This window comes from Botryllus schlosseri, chromosome 10 (genome assembly GCF_051294905.1).
Source record: "Botryllus schlosseri isolate E-star chromosome 10, Bs_hap1, whole genome shotgun sequence".
NCBI lineage: Eukaryota > Metazoa > Chordata > Ascidiacea > Stolidobranchia > Styelidae > Botryllus > Botryllus schlosseri.
Window position 1 is genome coordinate 17481732 of NC_137245.1, and position 20209 is coordinate 17501940.

Genomic DNA, 20209 nt, shown 5'->3' on the forward strand with positions numbered 1-20209 from the left:
TCTTATGCCTAGAGTCGTAAGTCCGAGTATGACTTGCTGAATAATGAATGAAGAGAATAGGGTCAAAGTTGCAGCAAACGTTCCCCGGCTCCCAATCGGATAGTGATAGTCATGCTTGTATTTCAAGTCGGAGTTTCAACTATCATTTATATATTAGTAGAATCGTGATAAATCGTTTATTCTCGGCGACTTACAATTCCGTTCATGAAAGAGTCGAGAGCAGAAGCCCGAGTCAAACTTAATCGTGAGTCAGATTCAGAGTCTTGATTGTAAAGCTTACTTTTGAGTCTGGACTGCTCGTATCATACTGACAATGACAAACATGTGTATTCCATTTTGATAACACTAGTTGCAAAACAGATTAGATCCGATTTAGTCATTGTACTCGGGAACAAATATGATTATCATTTTCCTGGAATAGCCTGTTTTTTTCTAATCACCATATTTTCCTAAACATTATTAAAGTTAGTGCAACTATAAAGGAGTGTTTTATGGTGTTTAGAATGCCAAGGATCGTAATGAAAATCAACGCGGCGCTCTTGTCTGCGATTTGCCAGTCAGAGTCGTTGTCAGAGTCAGGGCAAGTTCTATTCACTCTCATCCGCCTGACCTCTTTTGAGAGCACGCTATTGTTAATGTCAAAGCCATTTTATGGCAAAGGATGGTGGCATTGAGCGCAAGGAAAGAAATCATGGTGATCTCAATCAAGATTTTAAAACTGTAATTGGAAATACAATAAACACATGTATCTGAAACCAGGTCTCTGGCCTAGAGACCACTGGTACACAGACCATACAAATAAACATAGATATCCTGTAAGAAAAGAAAAGTGTACTCAATCGCTCAAATAGATATAGCATTAAGTTCAGAGATCTGAAAAGACATGATCAATCGATCATCTTCAAATTTAGACCAGGACCATTGAGCTGAATGTGACCAATCAATGAATTCCGGTTTCATTTTCTAGCTGAATGGGTGATTGTGACCAGGCTACATCAGTTTCAAACTGAAAAAAGCAGATTACCTGTGCATGTTGTTCCATCTCGCGTGTACCCAGTTTTACAGTCACAATAAAACGATCCGACAGTGTTAACGCAATTGGCGTTGACATCGCAGTTGTGCGGTCCAGGCGAGCATTCATCGATGTCTGAATGAATATTCATCGTTCATGATTGATGATAAATATGCTTCAGATGTAATAGAATGAAAGTACTGCGTTTCAATGGGTCTATTATACTAGACTTCAAATGCAGACCTGATAACGGATAACGTACAGATAATATTGAGAACTGAATCTGTTCTGGCTGTGCACATCCAAGTGTTCGATAGCAGTCCAAAGATAGACTTCAAGATTTGATCCTGAATTAATGTATTGACAAAAATACCAACAGAAAGTTGAGAATACAATTCAATGCCAAGAAATCGTCATAAGATGTTAGTAGTTCATGCCATCCTCTGAACAAACACCCTTGAGGAAACGAGGGTATGATCAGTAACAGAATAACAAAGTTCATTTTTTAGGAGAGTCAGTTGTTAGCTAGTGACCATTACTATGACCCCATATTTTGCAACGTAATGAACATGATATAGGTTTCATTTGTGTATTTCTTAGTGCAAAGTGTAACATTTCTGAATTACCAATGTTGCACCAGGTTTTGGCGCTATCATCCTACGAACAGCATATTTATTTGCTTCATTAGCTAACCTTAAGTTCGGAAATTTGAACAGGTGGGGGACAGATCGATTCTCTCTATATTAAGATTGGGACTATTGAGTTGTAGTTGTTCAATCACAACAATCCATATTCCGGCTTTCGTTGATTTTGTTACACGGTTGTTTCGCGTTCAAATTGAAAAACGAGAATACCTGTGCAAGTGATTCCATTTCCTGTAAACCCGGTTTTACAAGCACAACTGAATGATCCATTAGTGTTGCTGCAAACGGCGTTGGCATCGCAATCATGCGTTTCGGTTGAACATTCATTGATGTCTGAATGAATATATATATTATATCATGAATAAGGAGTATATCAGCTAGTGCGAATAGCTAGCCATGGCAAGTGCTATGGTCCATGTTCCACAATGTAATAAAAATAATAATTTTACCAGATATGATGACATCAGTTTCAATTGTAAAGTATTGAGCAGGATCAAATTATGTATTTATTTGAAATTAGGGGGCACGAAGCAACATTTTCGAATTACCAATTTGCACTAGGTTTCACATGTATGATCCTCCCTACGAATAGCTTATCTAGGGCGGAGATCATAAAGTTTGATAATCGATAAGTCGATTTTCGTGTCCATCAGGAATGGAAGTTTTCCACTAGTTGCTGACGATTGCCCCTGACGAGTGTCAGCCGAAAATATTCGGGTTCATTTCAATATGAATACACTATTCAATTGTACGTTGCAGTTCTGAACTTCCAAGAACCTCTTCGATTAGCAGTTTTTAATCACATGATTAGCATTCTCACGGATCAGCCAACTTCATGATCTCCGCCCTAAGTCACATCATCGAAGTAATCTTTAAGTTCGTATATTGGTAAAAGTATTGGACAGATAAACTCTCTTCGCATTTAGAAAATTAAGTCAATATTGTTCAACCACCAAATCCAACATTCTGAGGTTCACTGATTAGTTTACACGGCCGTTTCAGGTTCTAACTGAGAAAGTAAAATACCGTTGCATGTGGTTCCGTTTCCTGTGTACCCGGTTTCACAGACACACTTGTATGATCCATTATTGTTGTTGCAGTAGGCGTTGACATCACAGTTGTGTGATCTGGTTAAACATTCATTGATGTCTGAATGAATATATATAAATACACTCAATAAGAGACGAAGAATATGACTTCAGAATAATAGAGATGAAATTTAGTAAGTTATAGCTTATTAATGACTAGAGACTAGAGAGAAAAGACATATTGACATAGCGCATGAAATATGTATGGACCAACAAATAACGGTATATACCGCTCAAAGTAGAGAGGGGCACTATTCCCTAGCCCCAAAAGATATATCTTTATGTTCAGTGATATGAGTAGGTAAGCGATTGATCGACTCTTAAAATTTACACCGGGACAAGACAAAGGTGTTCCATATCTCAATCAGGCTTTATCAGGTTCAAACTGAAAAATAGCAGAATACCCTGGCATGTCACTCCATTTCCAGTGTACCCAGTCTTACAAGTACAATTAAACGATCCAACAGTGTTAATACAATCGGCGTTGACATCGCAGTTGTCCATTCCGATCGAGCATTCATCAATGTCTGAAGGAATATATATTCATTCATAAGAATAGACAAACATTCAGAATTACTAAGAGGAAACTTGATGAGTAGCATATGAATGGCCAAATCAAGATGATAAGACATGTTAGCAGGCTGCATACATTAGCGCAGTGGTTCTCAACCTTTTTGACTTCCCAGACCCCTTGTGGACAGTCACGGACCACCGCGGACCCCCGAAGTTTCAGTTCAAATTTAGCTCAATTATCCTGCAATCATCATCTGTCATGTGCAAATGATAACGTTAGGCTAGTGATGAACAGCAGCAAAATGACTTTTCTTGAAAAAACATCATACTATTTATGTAGAAATTGGGTTGACTTCTATTATTATATTATTATTATTATTATTTCAAAGAGAATTCTGCAATTGCATTTCCTGAAAGTCACGGTCGTGTCTTGAAAATCCGCGCGGTGGTGGCGTAACGCGTAACGCTTCCAACGACACATTTGGGTGTAATCACAACAAATGTGGCACTAAATTGACAAACAATTTTTTATATTGATCATATAATATCAAACCTGGTCATTTGTATCTACCAGCTTATTTTGAAGTTATCATGGGAAAATGGTTACGTATATCACAGAAGAAATGGGATTTTTTGTAAACATTCCGAAGTCACCGACATTGACCTTACTAATTCATCTTTATATTTTTTCCCACAATCCCAACAAAACATCTCTAAACAGCAAAATATATGTATCAAGATTATTGGCAATTTAGCAATTAAAATGAGTCCGCACGGTAAGATATTTCATCTCAGACGGCCATTCTGTTGATTTGAGTGCTGGAGTTTTAAAAGTAATGAAGCGAAACTGCCTCGTGATTTTTCTATTTTAAATAAATACAAATTAGGTATTCAATTATTTTGTAAATTTAAGAGGCTTCGAGGACCCCCTGAAATTGCTTCGTAGACCCCGGTTGAGCATTAGTGGTTCCCAAACATGTCTCTCATTACATTAAAGTTCAAATTCTCTGTTTGAGTTGCATATTTTGTTATTATTACATTGTGGTTTTGTTTTGATTTTAGAAATTTCACCGGTCAGCCAAGTTGTTTCGAAATTTTACCTGTCAACAACAACGAAAAGCTTGGAAACAGCCGAAAAATGTATTCAATCACTCAAAAATACACATTGTCATGTCAGAGATATTGGAACAGGTGTGATGAATCGATTCTTCAAATTTAGACTATTTTTAGTTAATGAGTACATTTGGTCGATAATATTGGTGCTTGCATATGTTGTATGCATATAAAAGTGATAAGATTTACCGGTAGAGCAGAGGAAAGTCTTCAAAAATCTAGGGCGCCCATGCGAGCTATCTTCAGAAAGGTCCGTTGCTATTAATTACCATACTTATAGTCAAAGTATGTTGTTATGTCTTGACCTCTAGTAAAGATTTTAGTTACGGTGCCCAAAATATATTTGAATCAAAATCTTCTCACGAACAACGGGTTGGCCACCCCTGCTCTAGCTGAATAGCTTACCAGCCTATATCAGGTTCAAGCCAACAAAAAAACAGAATACCTTTGCATGTGGTTCCATTTCCCGTGTACCCGGTTTTACAAGCACAACTGAATGATCCGTCGGTGTTCATGCAGTCCGCGTTTACATCGCAGTTGTCCGATTCGTCAGAGCATTCATCCTTGTCTGAATGAATAGATATCTAATCATACATTTGGAACAAACAAATCTTTATAACCATAAAGAAGTAACTTCAAAATGCATGTTAGCATATCGTTTAGCATATATGGACCTTACAAAGTATTGCTAATAACCTTGTAAGAAAAGCATTGTACATTTCATAGGTTAAGAAAACATATCATTTTATGTTCAGAGATTAGAGAAGGTGTGTATGATCGACCATCTTAAGATATATAATAAGAGGTTATCGAGTCGATGTTGTTCAATCGCTAACTTCTGTATTACGGCTCTCCCTCATTAGGATACAAGGCTACATCAGGTTCTAAATGAAAATTCAGAATACCCGTGCATGTGGTTCCATTTCCTGTGTACCCGGTCTTACACACACAAGTGAATGATCCATCAGTGTTATTGCAAACGGCGTTGTCATCACAGTTGTCTGATTCGTCCGAACATTCATCCTTGTCTGAATGAATGGATATTTAATCAGACATAAGGAAGAAACAAATCTTTATAATTATGAAAAGGAATCTTAATAAATAATTTCAAAATGCATGTAAGCATATCGTTTAGGATCCTGTGTACCAAGTTTCACATACACAAGTGAATGATCCATCATTGTTAATGCGAATGGCGTTGACATCGCAGTTGTCTGATTCAGTCGAACATTCATTGTCGTGAATAGATATTACACAGGATCAGATATAAAAGAAAGTAATGTGTTTAAATATGAGACTATAAATGAAGACATGATAGAGGAGGACACACTGAATATATATGTTGAGCCTAATCTGATCTATGCATTTGGTAGTGGTCAAAAGAAACAATTCAAGATTTGATGTAGCATGAAGGTACAAAGATATTCATGAAATCTTGGTACTTCGTGCCATCACCTGAGCGTCCCGCCTTCAGAAAACGTGGGCCTGATCTGTTTATGTGTGGGCCAGCAACACAATCGTGAAAGGCAATTTATAGGCCACAAAATATTCAGCTGTTTAGTAGCAGCAAGTGCTATGACCAATATTTTCTAATATAATGAATATTAATTTTGGCAAGGAAGATGACATCAGTTTCATTTGCAATCTAATGAGCACGATCAGGTAACATATTATTAACACTTTTTTTTTAATAACAATGTTGTACCACGGTTCGCATGTATGTTCCTCTTTCCAGACATCTGTTTACTACATTTATTTATTTGCTACTTAAAAGCTGCCTTAATGTTGGGAAATTTGAAAGTGTGCAGGACAGTCGGAATCTTTCCAAATTTAGAGAAGAACTATTGAGCCAAAGATGTTTATTCACGAAGTTCCACACTTCGACTCTCGCTGAAAGTAAAACGGTAGTTTCTGGTTTGAGCTATAAAAGCAATATACCCTCGCATGCGGTTCCATTTCCCGTGTAGCCGGTTTTACAAACACAATCAAAAGATCCATAAGTGTTAATACAATCGGCGTTGACATTGCAGTTGTCCGTTTTTGTCGAACATTCATCCACGTCTGAATGAAAATACAAATCATAGATGAGGAACAGAGAATGTCAAGAATTGTAATGATGAAGCTTAGTAAGCAGCCAATAAATATTCAAGTTCAAATTTAGCTCAATTTTTACAGTGCAATCGTCATCTGTCTTGTGCAAATATTAACTGTAAGCGAGTGATAAACAATTTGACTTTTCATGAAAATAACATTAAACTATAAGTGGAAATTGTGGAAAGTTTTATTATTTCAAAGCTAATTCTGCAGCTGCATTTCGTGTTCATCTCTTCAAAATCCACGATTTCGATTTAATATAAACAAAAGTGGAAAATCCACAAATATAGATGGAGGCCAATGGAATAATAACGTGTAATGCTTCCGGCGACACATTTGGGTATGATCGCAATCCGCAACATATTTGACACCAAACTGCATGTTTTTTAATGAACATGAACATATTACGTCCAGCCTAGTCATTTCTATCCAGCACCTTATCTTGAAGTTCTTCCGGAATAGTGATTACTGATTTATGTGTACGTGTATCACAGAAGAAAAGGGGTTTCATGGCGAGGTTCCAATCCCTTAGGTATAGATTAGCCAAAAACTTCAGGAATTTTTAATTCAAACGACTCTTCACTAATTTGCTGAGACTGTAAACTGAAAATCTAAAATGTTTTTCAAACATTGCGAAGTTACCCTGATGAACCTTTCTATTCCATCTTTTAATTTTTTTTCCACAGACCCTATCAAAACAACTCTGCGATATGTTTGTGTCGGTAGGCCTACCCGTTGACAATTAACACGAGTTTGCTCATAATAGGATATTTTATCTCAGACGGTCACTCTGCTGATGTAAGCCCTGAAATTTAGCAATTTTGAAGCGGAACCACTATTGATTTTCTAGCTTAGAAAATTACAAAATATGTTTCAGTTTTAGGTGCAAAATTAGAGGTATGGCGGAACCCCCTGAAAATGCTTCGCGCAGCCCTGGTTGAGAACCACTGGTATAGAACATATGGACCATACAAATAACGGTATATACACGTTTAAAAAGAGAAAATGGGATTCCATAGCCATAAAAGATACATATGCCATTTCAGGGATCTGAGAAGGTGTAGAACAATTGGACTAATTTCAAATTAAGACTAGGACCATTGAGCTGAAGGTGTTCAATCGCATAATTCCAAATTCCAGCTTGGGCTGAATAAATTACAAGCTACATAAGGCTAAGAATGAATATGCAAATTACCTTCGCATGTGGTTCCATTTCCCGTGTACCCGTCTTTACAAACACAATAGAACGATCCGTTAGTATTAACGCAAGTGGCGTTGACATCGCAGTTGTCCAATCCAAGCAAGCATTCATCCTTGTCTGAATGAATATATACATTAAATCATAGATGAGAAAGAAACAATGCTTCAGAATTATTAGGTATAACTTGACAAGTAGCCTATAAACTGGCAAATCAAGACGAGATGAGAAATCATGTTAACATATTGTGTAGAATATATAGATCAGGAATGGGGTAATCGTGATTACCGGTAGTAATATTAGCCGGTTACAACATTTCAATTAATTGTAATCACAATAGACTACATTCGAAAAAAGATTTATTATAGTCAATCGATTTTGTTGTAATAGAATGATTACTTCACTTTATAATTTGATGAAGACTAGGACATATAAAGAAACGAATTGCTCACTATATCCATTTATTTACAGTACAAATGTCAGATTTGCAGACTCAATCGCAAGTATATACTATGATTGTCATTGCATAGACATTTATCCGCACAAGGTCGGTAGATATTCGATGTAGTAATATGATTGAGAAATTCACCACCATGTTGCACGTCTGAGCATCAACAGACACCACTACCTCAAAGGAGGGATCATCGTTACCATTCTGCTGGGATTAAAATATTATGACAATTATTGGTGTTGGATAATGCTTAGAAACACAGTTTTAACGTTGCTAGCAAATATGAAATCTGAAAATGCATATATACATATTAGCATGGATCTAGAATGAAAATCGTTGGAATAGAAATCGTCAGCTGTGATGTTGGGCCATGGTTCTTCAAGAAATCCAGCATTGGCGTGAAAATTTAAACAAGAGGCATGCACACTGAATTAATAGTACCAGAGAAAACATACAAGGAAAATCGATGAAAATGAAGCAGCATGTGTCTCTAGGCGAGGTCGATATGCACTTGGCCTGTGAACAGCAAACGGTTGATGAGCACTGGTCTAGGCATATGTGTTCAAGGCTCAAGTTCCAGGAAGAAAATAGATGTAATATTGAATAATCGTGATTACTTTTCCATAATCGTAGTAGATTACTTTGAGATTTTTCAGTAATGTAATCACCAATTTTAGAAGTTATTTTCACTACAAACATTTATATTGATGTAGTACTCGATACGGACCATACAAATAATGGTATAAACTCTTCTAAGAAGAGAAAAGACGATCCAATCGCACGAAAATAGATATCTTTATGTTTGGAGATCTGAGAAAATGTGTGATCAATGGACTCTCTTCAAATTTAGGACTGAAGTGGAAGGCGTTCAACCCCCTAATTCCGCATCACGGTCGTAACTGAATATGTTACAAGGGTACATCAGGTTCCGACAAAAAAGTTACATACCATCACATGTCGTTCCATTTCCCGAGTACCCGGTTTTACAAACGCAATTGAACGATCCGTCAGTGTTACTGCAAGTGGCGTTGACATCGCAGTTGTCCGATTCGTTTAAACATTCATTCTCGTCTAAATGAACATATGAGGAACAAATTAAACTTCAGAATTGTAAAGAGAAACCAAGAAAGTAGGCTGGAAATGGATAATCAAGGCGACATGAAAAGGCGTGTTAGCATATAACGTATGGACCATATAAATCAGGGGTGGCCATCCTTTTCGACCAAAGAGCCACATCACATTTAAAAACCATTGCGCAGGTCACTTGAATGTTGATGTTCTTATTTTAGTCGTCTGATAGAAGCGAACCTGATTAGGTAACGGTCAAAATAGGACATTTATTACTGCGCATCAAAATCGATAATAATTATGTCATGAAAACTCCGTGTAGACGTCCTATCTTTTTTTTCAAAGTTAATGATTGAATTCGGTCAATGATAATGTTAGTTCCATATATGGTGGGTTGAATCTGTATATCACAGGGCTGATTTGGCCAGGACATGATTATTCGGCGCTTGTAAATAGCAACATCAAAGATTTCAGTGAACAATGAACATCTGTCTGTCAGGAGGGGCACCATAATACTATATCAAATCAAAAAATGGAGACATTGAATCGCGCGAAGTGCTGAGAAAAACATCAAGTCAAATAAATCTGCCACAAAATATTCTACTTTATCATCGTATACGAAGATATACGAAATATGTGGATCGCCCCTGGCTACGCCAATGAGTCGGAACTGATATTTTAGTTATCAACATTTCAAAGGTCAGGCTAATCACATTGTCGGTTGGTCTCGCAAATTCACAATAAATTACCTGGGTTATTTTTTTTTTTTGATATTATAACTAATTTCAAGAATTACCTCGAGGGCCATTCAAAACCGTCTCGCGGGTCACGGGTTGGCCGCCCCTGATATAAATAATGGTATATAAGGCCTACTAGTCTACGAAAGATGCATTTAATTGCTTAAAAATATCTCTCTTTGTGTTCAGACATCTGAGAAGGTGTGCATTGTGCAATCATTAGACCAGTGGTTCTCAACCTTTTTGGCATCGCGGACCCCTTTTCAACGTGACGGACCTTCGCGGACCCCCTAAAGTTTTAGTTCAAATTTGGCACAATTATGGTGCGACCGTCATCTATGTCTTGTGCAAATATGAACTGTAGGCTTGTGATCAACAGCAACTAAATGACTTTTCTTGAAAATAACACCATACTACTAATGTAGAAATTGGGTAGACTTTTATTATTTTTTTAGCTAATTTTGCAGCGATATTTCTTGAAGTAAGTGGTGATATGAACGAGTGCCGAGAATCCCTTTCCACAAAGATGGATGGAGGCTAATGTAGTATTAACGAGTAACGCTTCAGACGACACTTTTGGTGTGCTCGCAACATTTATCGCACCATGATGAAGAAACATATTCTCATACTCATTTTAATCTAGCATATCATCTCGAAGTTATTCTGGAACAGTGGTTATGTTAGTATATTATTATTATTCCAACACACGACGTTGGTGCTTATAGCCTATTTTAGGGCTTTGTGCTCCACGACAGGATATATTTCACGCATAGGTATTTTTTCATGGTCAAATTCTCTTGCACTCTCAAAGTCTATTTATCTTCCAGGCTTTCATAGGTTCTTTTGCCGTAAAATCTCAGCTCGACCCACTGTCATTTCTGGGCTTTATAAGTCACTGCAAGTGGTTATGTATATCACAGGATAAATGTATTTCGTGGCGAGGTTTCAATCTATTTTTTGGAAAAAAATAGGAAAACTACTTCAGGATTTTTTATTTCATACTACTGCTCACTAATTTGATGACACCGACAACTTTAAATCAAAAATAATTCTCAAGCATTTACAAAGTCAATCTGGTTGACATTACTATCTCCATATTTTTATTTTTTTCCACAAAGATCAACAAAACGTCTCTAAACAGCAATACGTTTGTATCGGTAGGTTATTGGCGATTTGGCAATAAAAATGAATGTTCATAGTAAGATATTTCATGTCAGAAGATTATTCTGATGATGCGAGGAATGAGGTTTTACCAATTGTGGAGGAAAACTGCTTCAAGCGTTCTCTAATTTAAAAACAAAGTAAAAACTAGGTTATCAATCCTTTTGTATATTTAGAGGTCTCGCGGACCCCCTGAAATTGCTTCGCGGACCCCCAGGGGTCCGCGGACCCCCGGTTGAGAACCACTGCATTAGACTGTCTTCAAATTGACACTAGGACCATTGAGCTGAAGGGGTTCAATCACTGACTTCTGCATTCCCTCTTTGGCTGAATCAGTTATAATAAGGCTAAATAAAGGCGAGACTGTAAAAGCAAAATACCTTTGCACGTGGTTCCATTTCCCATGTACCCGGGTTTACAATCGCAATAGAATGATCCGACGGTATTAATGCAAAAGGCGTCGTCATCGCAGTTGTGTGATCCAATAGAACATTCATCGATGTCTGAATGAATATCATCAATCATGAATGATGAATATACTCTTCTGATGTAATAGAATGAAAGTAGTGCGTTTCAATGGGTCTATACTGGACTAAATGAAGACATGATAAAGGATGACGTACAGATTATAGTGAGAACTAAATCTGTTCTGGCCATGCACATCTCTATGTTTCGATAACAGTCCAAAGATATCTTTCAAGATTTTATCCTGAATGAATGTGGTGACAGATATATCGACAGATTGCCAAGAAATCGTCATAATCTGTTCGTACATCCATCATCGTCTAAATGAATATATATATTCTATCATTATGAGGAACTAAAAAAGCTTCAGAATTAGTAACATACTAATGGCCAAAAAAGACGTTATGAAAAGGAATGTTAGCACGGTGGCTTTCCTTCGGGTGTGTTGTACATCCAAGGGTTTACCCCAATTATTAAAGGGTGTTATCGTTTGAACGGGTGTATCGGGGTGTATCAGATACCGCATTACAATAGGATGATGACTAGCTGGTTTATGGTTCAGATCAGATGGACTGAAACAGCAATATAGTTTACAATTTCTGATATTATAACCAAATATTGCTCTTGATCATCTAACAGTTGCCAAATGTTAATGCAGTTGACCGTGCCGTTCAACCTTTTGAATTTTGTTGAAATTGTGGGGGAATGATGGGTCAGAATCAGGCCATGCGCACAAGGATGGAAGTAGCTTTTTCACTCGGACTCGGCATTCAGGAATGTTGACGAGCAATACCGGAAATCCAGTGGAGAACGGGAAAAAAAAACAGAATACCCATGCAAGTGCTTCCATTTCCCGTGTACCCGGTTTTACAAGCACAATCGAATGATCCTACAGTGTTAGTGCAATTGGCGTTGTCATCACACTCGTGCGATCCGGTCGAACATTCATCCACATCTGAATAAATATATATATTCGTTATTCAATCATATGTAACAAACAAACAAAACTCATCAAAATTATTAAGAGGAAAGTGGATAAGTAACCTATGAACGGCTAAATCAAGACGACATGAAAAGGCATCATATTACATAGAACATATACACTAGGGATGGTGTGAACTTCTGAAAGGTTCAGGTTCGTGTGAACGCGAACCTTTTTGAAAGGTTCTGTGTGAACGCGAACGTGAACCTCATGACGTCATGTGACGTCATACTGCTAATTCCAACGGTATATATCAGCCAAGTGATAGCATATACCAATGTACACGATACCCAGCGACGACTCAGAGAGTGATGAAGTATTTATTGAAGTTTTAAACGTCGCCAATTGTATCAACTGGGGCAATCAAATGATATAATAATCCCATAAAATCAGTATCTTCCGCTGCCTTGCGAACAATTAAGACGAGGACTTGCAACGGAATATAAGTTTACGCCTTAACGGTCTAGGCCAGACCGAACAATGCATCCGGTGTCTGAGTATTGCTACGTTGATATTGAGCAGAGTATGAAACGCTGCGCCCCAATCGCACGGATTTATTTTTAGGATACAATAAACCTATATCAGATCAAGATTGACCTCGTACGCCTGCTAGATTTTTTATTTTTACATCATACAACGATATCAATGTTATTGATTAGTTGAATAAACATCATTCGCTGACTACCTACATGTACTGTATATCTCTCTTGATGCTGTGTGATTATGGGTCATGTTCACAGCAGAGAGTCACTAAACATTCGCGCATACTTTTGTAAAAAAGCAAGTGAATTTTTTGAGATTGTGAAGGCGCCCGCTCGTTTAATGTTTTACGCTGCCAGCGCCATACATACAGTGGTCCGCAGTTGAAATACAATAAATTTCAACCAAAGATGTTATAACGAAGTGAAAATTGTAATACATGAAAAAGGTTCACAGTGCAGAACCTACCAAGGTTCGTTTGTGAACGTGAACCTCTAAAATTCGGAGGTTCACACACAGAACGCGAATGTGAACCTCACGTTCACACCATCCTTAATATACACCAAAGAAATAATGGCATACACTCGTCTAAGAAGAGAAAAGAGACATTCAATCTTTCCAAAAGATATATCGATATTTTCACGGATTTGAGAAGATGTGCGATCATTCGTCTTTTTTCAAATTCAGGCTGCGACCATTGAATTGACGATAGTGTATCACTAAACCAGGGGTCACCAACACGCGGCCCGCGGGCTGCATGCATATTTTGCGGCCCGCGACCTGATTTGAATTTTCGGAAAAACGCTTAGTAAAGCATTTTGAAATGCTGATGATTTCAGTTTGGACATATTGTTGTTGTCATCCAATGTGAGCTATTCTCCTATGCCTCATCTTACTCAATCCTACTAGCTGTTACGGCTTCGGCGATTGTAATAGCATTCCATGGAGGAAAAATTTCCTGATATGAATGAGCATATTGCCTTGACGTGCAATGGCCCACCACTGCCCAGACCGAGACGCTTAGAAAACGACTTCGGGCTCCTCAAAACACCAAGCTTTACGAGGAGATAGTTTTCCAGCATGTAAAGTGTCTATCTAATCACAGTATCGATTCTTTAGTCCATCGATGGTGAATCTGAGGCAGTAGAAGGGAAATTATGCGGCCGTAGTCACTTATTTTGAATAGGATGTGTTGGCAGTTGTCAATATTCAAATTGAATTTACGAATTGACTCCCTAATTAATGAGAGGCTTGCATTATTTTTGGAATTCTGAAAGGGACTATAAACAATTTGGCCACTCAAAGATGCAGCAACAGCATTAATAACTTTGCTAAATTTTCTTAGACACCCCCTATGCATCAACTCTACCGATGAAGGATAAATATTTGATGTAATATGTGAAAATTTACTAATATTAATGATGAAATACAGTCAAAATATGAGAAATTTTTCGCGCCTCGCGCGGCTATAATACGTATGCTTGTGGTCATTCATAAATTGACTAATCATTATTTGCTCGTCGCCCATGTTAGCGTTGTACTGACATAGAGTTATCAAAACGTGGCCGTTAACCAGCGTTGCCTGTTTTTATATCGATATACAAGTCATGCGGCCCGCGGCCTCGGCAAATTTTGAAAAGTGGCCCGCGAACCGTTTTGAGTTGGCGACCCCTGCACTAAACCCTCCATTCCAGATAAAGCTGAATAGCATACAAGGCTACATTAGTTTAAGTCTGAAAAAGCAAACTACCTTTGCATGTTGTCCCATTTCCCGTGTATCCAGTTTTACAAACACAATTGAATGATCCTGGAGTGTTAACGCAATCGGCGTTGTCATCGCAGTTGTCCGACCCTTCCGCACATTCATCTTTGTCTGAATGAATATAATCAATCATAAGAAATGTAAATAGGCTTCAGGCTGCATTTACATAGCCAACACAAGACTCCAGATGAAGACATGATAGTGGAGCAATTACAGATATTTGTAGCTTTGCATTAGATACCAGCCCAACGATTGAATTCAAAATTTAACAATACATTTGGACAGCGGAAGGTGATTACCATGATTTTTGGAATAAGGGAGTAACGGTGGACTGCTGTTGGATGATATGCTGTGATGGCCCGAGTACAAATTACACCATACGCTAAAAATATTTTTAAGTGTCATGAAAACTCGATGCATATTTTCATGAAAAAACAAATTAGATAATATTCAGAAAAAAAATAAAAGCTGATATGTAATTTGAATGAAAAATGCTCCTCAAATCACATTCTCACATTCTCGTTTAAATTATTGAGTGAAACTTTGTTGACTTATGTATGTTCCAAAATCTTAAGAGATGTGGGACGAATTGACTCTCTAAATTTAAACGAGAACTGTGAAGTCTAAGTTACTCAATAACTATTTTCCCGCTCTCAATGATTCGATTACATGGCTGTTCCACGTTCAGACTAAAAATAATCAGATTACCAATGCAAGTGCTTCCATTTCCTGTGTACCCGGTTTTACAATAACAAATGAATGATCCTATAGTGTTAGTGCAATTGGCGTTGTCATCACAGTTGTCCGTTCCGGTCGAACATTCATCGTGATCTGAATGAATACATATATTCGTTATTCGATCATAGATAACAAACAAACAAAGCTTCAGGATTACAAAGAGGAAAGTTGGTAAGTAACTCATGAATGGCCAAATCAAGACGTGATGAAAAGGCATGCTAGCATATTGCATAGACCATGTGCACCGGAGAAATAATGGTATATACTCCTCTGGGAAGAGAAAGGATTCAATCTCTGTAAAAGATATATCCATATTGCGCATGCACAATCATTCTTCTTGAATATATGGTTGGCGGTACTGGACTTGAGCATTGCTTTCAGAACTACATTCATTGCTGTGAAGAATTTATTAACTTCGAATCCAGACAACGAACATTGAGTTATAGTTGTTCAATTACAAAATTCTGCATTCTGGGTCAAGCTGCATAGGTTACGAGGCTACATCAGGTTGAGACTCAAAAGGCAAGATACCCTCGCATGTTGTTCCATTTCCTGTGTATCCAATATTACAAACACAATTGAATGATCCGTCAGTGTTAGTGCAATTGGCGTTGATATCGCAGTTATCTGATCCGTCCGAACATTCATCTATGTCTGAATGAATACAATCAATCATATTAAAATTAATAAGGCTTCAGATGTACATTTAAATAAACATTTTAATAATATATTCATATTACAAATATATTAAAACCCGAAGCTTTTCGAGCCAAAACTCTTCAGGGGTAATCGTCGGCATAAAGAGAATTTCAAAAACTTGCATATAACTACATTGCATACAGCCAATTGTGACGTCATAGAAACAAAACAACATCAAGTGCAGACAAACCGCGAGCGCAGCATTTAAATAGCCTATACAAGACCTCAGAAATAGACATGATGTGTGTATCTATGAATTAGATAACCCAGCCAGAGATTCAATTGAAGATTTGATGTTGAATGAGAGTATCCACAAGTAGACACGCAAAGTTGAGAATAGAATAATGTCTAGAAACATTCACAAAACGCCTGTTTCCCTTCCGCCTCATAACGGCATTGCTTCTGACGATTATGAAGACAGTTAGTGATGAACAAGGCAAACTATTTCACAGATACATTTGGACAGTGGAAGCTCATTACCGAGGCTTTTTGGAACGAGGGAGTTGTAGGGGACTGCTGCTGAATGATATACCACGACCTAACATCGGACTCGTCCTCCGTCACATACCACCTCATTTTGTCGCTTGCGTCTTATATTCTCTGCATTACTTTTCATTCAGTGTGCATGCCTCTTCTTTACTTCGCCAAGGCTAAGGTGGGTGTCTGATCTTGAAGGCTACTCCAAGTTGTTTCGACAGCTTCCTATCTTTTCATTGTATCGCAGTCTTGTGATATTTTGAAACGATGAAAATATTAATAAACCTGATTGATTGATTGATTGATACCGTTATGACCCCAGTCAAAAGTAGATCATATGCTAAAAATTTGTAAGTGTCATGGATGATGGCTGTGTATTTTTTGTATGAAAATCCAAATTCGATGATACCTCGAAAATGTGATGTAGGCAACCAGAAAAAATAAACTAAAGGCATATATGGAATGAGCTCGAAAAATACTCCTAAAATCACATTCTCGAGTTCTATTTGAAAATATGGAGTGATATTTGGATGACCAATGTATATTTTGAAATCGTAACAGGTAGCCAGCCTATAGTAGAAACAAACCATGCGTAAATTTATACTAGGGATATTGGGTCGAAATTGTTTATTCACTACACTACTGCTGACTAGGTTACACGGCAGTTTCAGGTTCAAACTGAAAAATCAGAATACCCGTGCATGCGGTTCCATTTCCCGTGTACCCGGTATTACACGAACAATTGAATGATCCTACAGTGTTATTGCAAATGGCATTGATATCGCAGTTGTCCGATCCGATCGAACATTCATCCTCGTCTGAATGAATATATATTCATTATTCAATCATAGATACGGAGCAAGTGAAGCTTCAGGAATATAAAAAGGAAAATAAATAAGTGGCGTATGAATAGCCAGATCAAGGTGACATGTAAGGGCGTATTGGCATAATGGATTGAACATATTAACAATAGAAACGATGGCATGTATTCGTCTGACAAGAAAAAAACGCATTCACTCATTCAAAAATATATATCTGAAGGTTCAGAGATCTTAGAAGTGGTCCGATCATTTGACTCTCTTCAATTTAAGACTACGACCATAGAGGCCTGTAGGTGTTCAATCACGGAACGCTGCAATCCGGCTCCAGCTAAATAGTTTACAAGTCTACATCAGGTTGATACTGAAGAAGCAAAATACCTTCGCATGTTGTTCCATTTCCCGTGTACCCAGGTATACAAACACAAATGAATGATCCCTCAGTGTTAGTGCAATTGGCGTTGATATCGCAGTTATCTGATCCGTTCGAACATTCATCCTCGTCTGAATGAATATATATTCAATGATTAGATGAGGAAAAAATAAAGCTTATGAATTATAATGAATGGACACACCAAGATGAGACTAAAAGGCGTATTAGCATATTGCGCAATATTTGGACCATGCAAAACCTAGGAAGCGCATCCAACCACTCAAAAAGATATTTCTTCATGTTCAGATATCTGAGAAGGTGTTCAAGATAGGGACTCTCTTCAACTTTATACCGTTGAGCTCAGTTCAGTTTATTAACAATTTGATCAGATCAATACACCACAAGAATATTATACAATGAAATGACGGAAGGTGTCTTTGTCCAAACGACTTTGAGTAGTCTTTGAAAACAGTGGTTCTCAACCGCTGGTCCGCGAACCGGTGCCGGTCCGCGACGACTTTTCTGCCGGTCCGCGAGGTATATTAAGATTTTATAACTTAATTTCAAGATGCAAGATGTTGAAGGCTTGTCCGAATGTCTATTGGTAAAATGAATTAAACGTCAAATTTTTAACTGATACGAAACTTTGTGAGGTAAGATTATGCCCGGAAACATGCTTGATTTGACTGCTGTCTTCATCATCATCATTGGTTTATTAGCAATTTTATCAGTTCAATACACCACAAAAATGCGATACAATGAAAAGACAGGAAGATGTCGAAGCGACAAGGAGTAGTCTATGGAATCTGACACCCACCTTGGCCTAGGCGATGTAAAGAGGAGGCATGCACACTGAATGAAAGTAAAGAAGATAGTATAGAAAAAGAATGCGACAAGAAATAGGGCGGCTTGTCATGGGAAGCGAGATCGATAGGTCAGTTGTGGTCCGGTAATCTTGAGGATGCACTGTATTTATTTAGTAGTAATTGCTTGTATTTCGACTTGAATGTGGAGATGCTCGTCGACTGTCGGATGGCCGGCCGGATACTGTTCCACACATCAGGTCCGGCATATTTGATGGAGCGATGATCTTTACGGTCGATCATATGATATTTGGACGACGTGGACGCGCGTGTGTTGTACTTGTGCGCTTTTGATTCCAAGGTAAAGAAGTCATTGAAATATTCGGGGCAACGACCGCAGTGAAACTGATACATAAACTTGGCGATTTCTAGTTCCCGCATATCTTCTATGTTTAGGACGCCGAATCTCTTCAGCAGCGACTTATTGGATGGGCAGCCAGGACCCTTTGGGACCCTAGCTATGATTCGGAGTACTTTATGCTGTAGTTTCTGCAGTGGCTTGAGTGCAGTTTTACTGGCAGCCCCCCAACAGAGGATGCCATAATGTAACTTCGATTGGATTAAGGATTTAAAGAGTATCAGAAGAACCCATGCTGGCATGAAGCGCCCAAGGCTGTAGAACAGGCCGCACTTCGTTGATAATTTAGTTTCCAGGGACTGAATATGACTCTTCCAGGACATGTTCGAGTCCAGTAAAACTCCGAGATATTTGGCATTATCTGTGTTGGAAACGGGCTGACCAGCGATATTAACGGTTAGGTTATTTTTGAATTTACTGTCGACAATTGCGATTTCGAGGCGTTTATGCAAAGGTTGTTCCGGTGACAACTTGTGAGCGACTCGATAAGTACGAGTTGACTGGTTAAACCTCACAATCAATACGGCCATTCGTTCCCGAGGTCAAGAAATAACAACACGCCACAAAGTGACTATACTAACAATTGGCCTAACGGAAGATGCATCATCTACTCTAAATTCTCAAAAATAGTCCCTCCATCAATTCTACTGATGAATCTGACCACTTTGGTTGAGAAAGGATAAGTATTTGGTATTAAGATATGAAACTACGAGTATAATGACGAAATTCCTTCGTGAATCTGAAAAGATTTCCACGCTTGGCGCGAACATACCTCGTCCCGGTCAATGTTCGTAACGTGACAACTATGTAGCGATTTCGATGCATGTACTAAGATGATATGAAAAAGTAGATTAGTTGGGAATTCATCAGAAATGGACATGGCGGGTTTAACATTGGTATTTGATATCCAGTTAGTTCATTTGGACTATATGTCCTGAGAATGTGGCCGTAGGCCGTAGAGGTAATCGAAATACTGCCGTTAATAGCAAAAAGGTTGATTTCAATTTTTTAAGGTCCACCGGTCCGCCAAATACCTTTTGAAATTTTACCGGTCCGCGAGCTGAAAAAGGTTGAGAACTAGTGTTTGAAAAAATTTGCTCATTTGCTAAATTCAG

General features: G+C 38.0%; 1 protein-coding gene across 1 annotated transcript in view; it reads right to left on the minus strand.

Annotated features, from left to right (window-relative positions):
• The window catches only part of LOC145448832 (uncharacterized), a 77533-nt gene that overhangs the window by 20017 nt on the left and 37307 nt on the right, over positions 1-20209 (minus strand). Inside the window, exons 13-28 of the mRNA XM_080327285.1 lie at positions 17882-18004; positions 17378-17500; positions 16038-16160; positions 15477-15599; positions 14757-14879; positions 12370-12499; positions 11460-11623; positions 9062-9184; positions 7660-7782; positions 6309-6431; positions 5276-5398; positions 4816-4938; positions 3149-3271; positions 2683-2805; positions 1867-1989; positions 1025-1147 (exon numbers count right to left, since the gene is read on the minus strand). Coding sequence (XP_080183411.1) covers positions 1025-1147; positions 1867-1989; positions 2683-2805; positions 3149-3271; positions 4816-4938; positions 5276-5398; positions 6309-6431; positions 7660-7782; positions 9062-9184; positions 11460-11623; positions 12370-12499; positions 14757-14879; positions 15477-15599; positions 16038-16160; positions 17378-17500; positions 17882-18004 — 2016 coding nt within the window. The remainder of the gene's footprint in view (positions 1-1024; positions 1148-1866; positions 1990-2682; positions 2806-3148; positions 3272-4815; positions 4939-5275; positions 5399-6308; positions 6432-7659; positions 7783-9061; positions 9185-11459; positions 11624-12369; positions 12500-14756; positions 14880-15476; positions 15600-16037; positions 16161-17377; positions 17501-17881; positions 18005-20209) is intronic.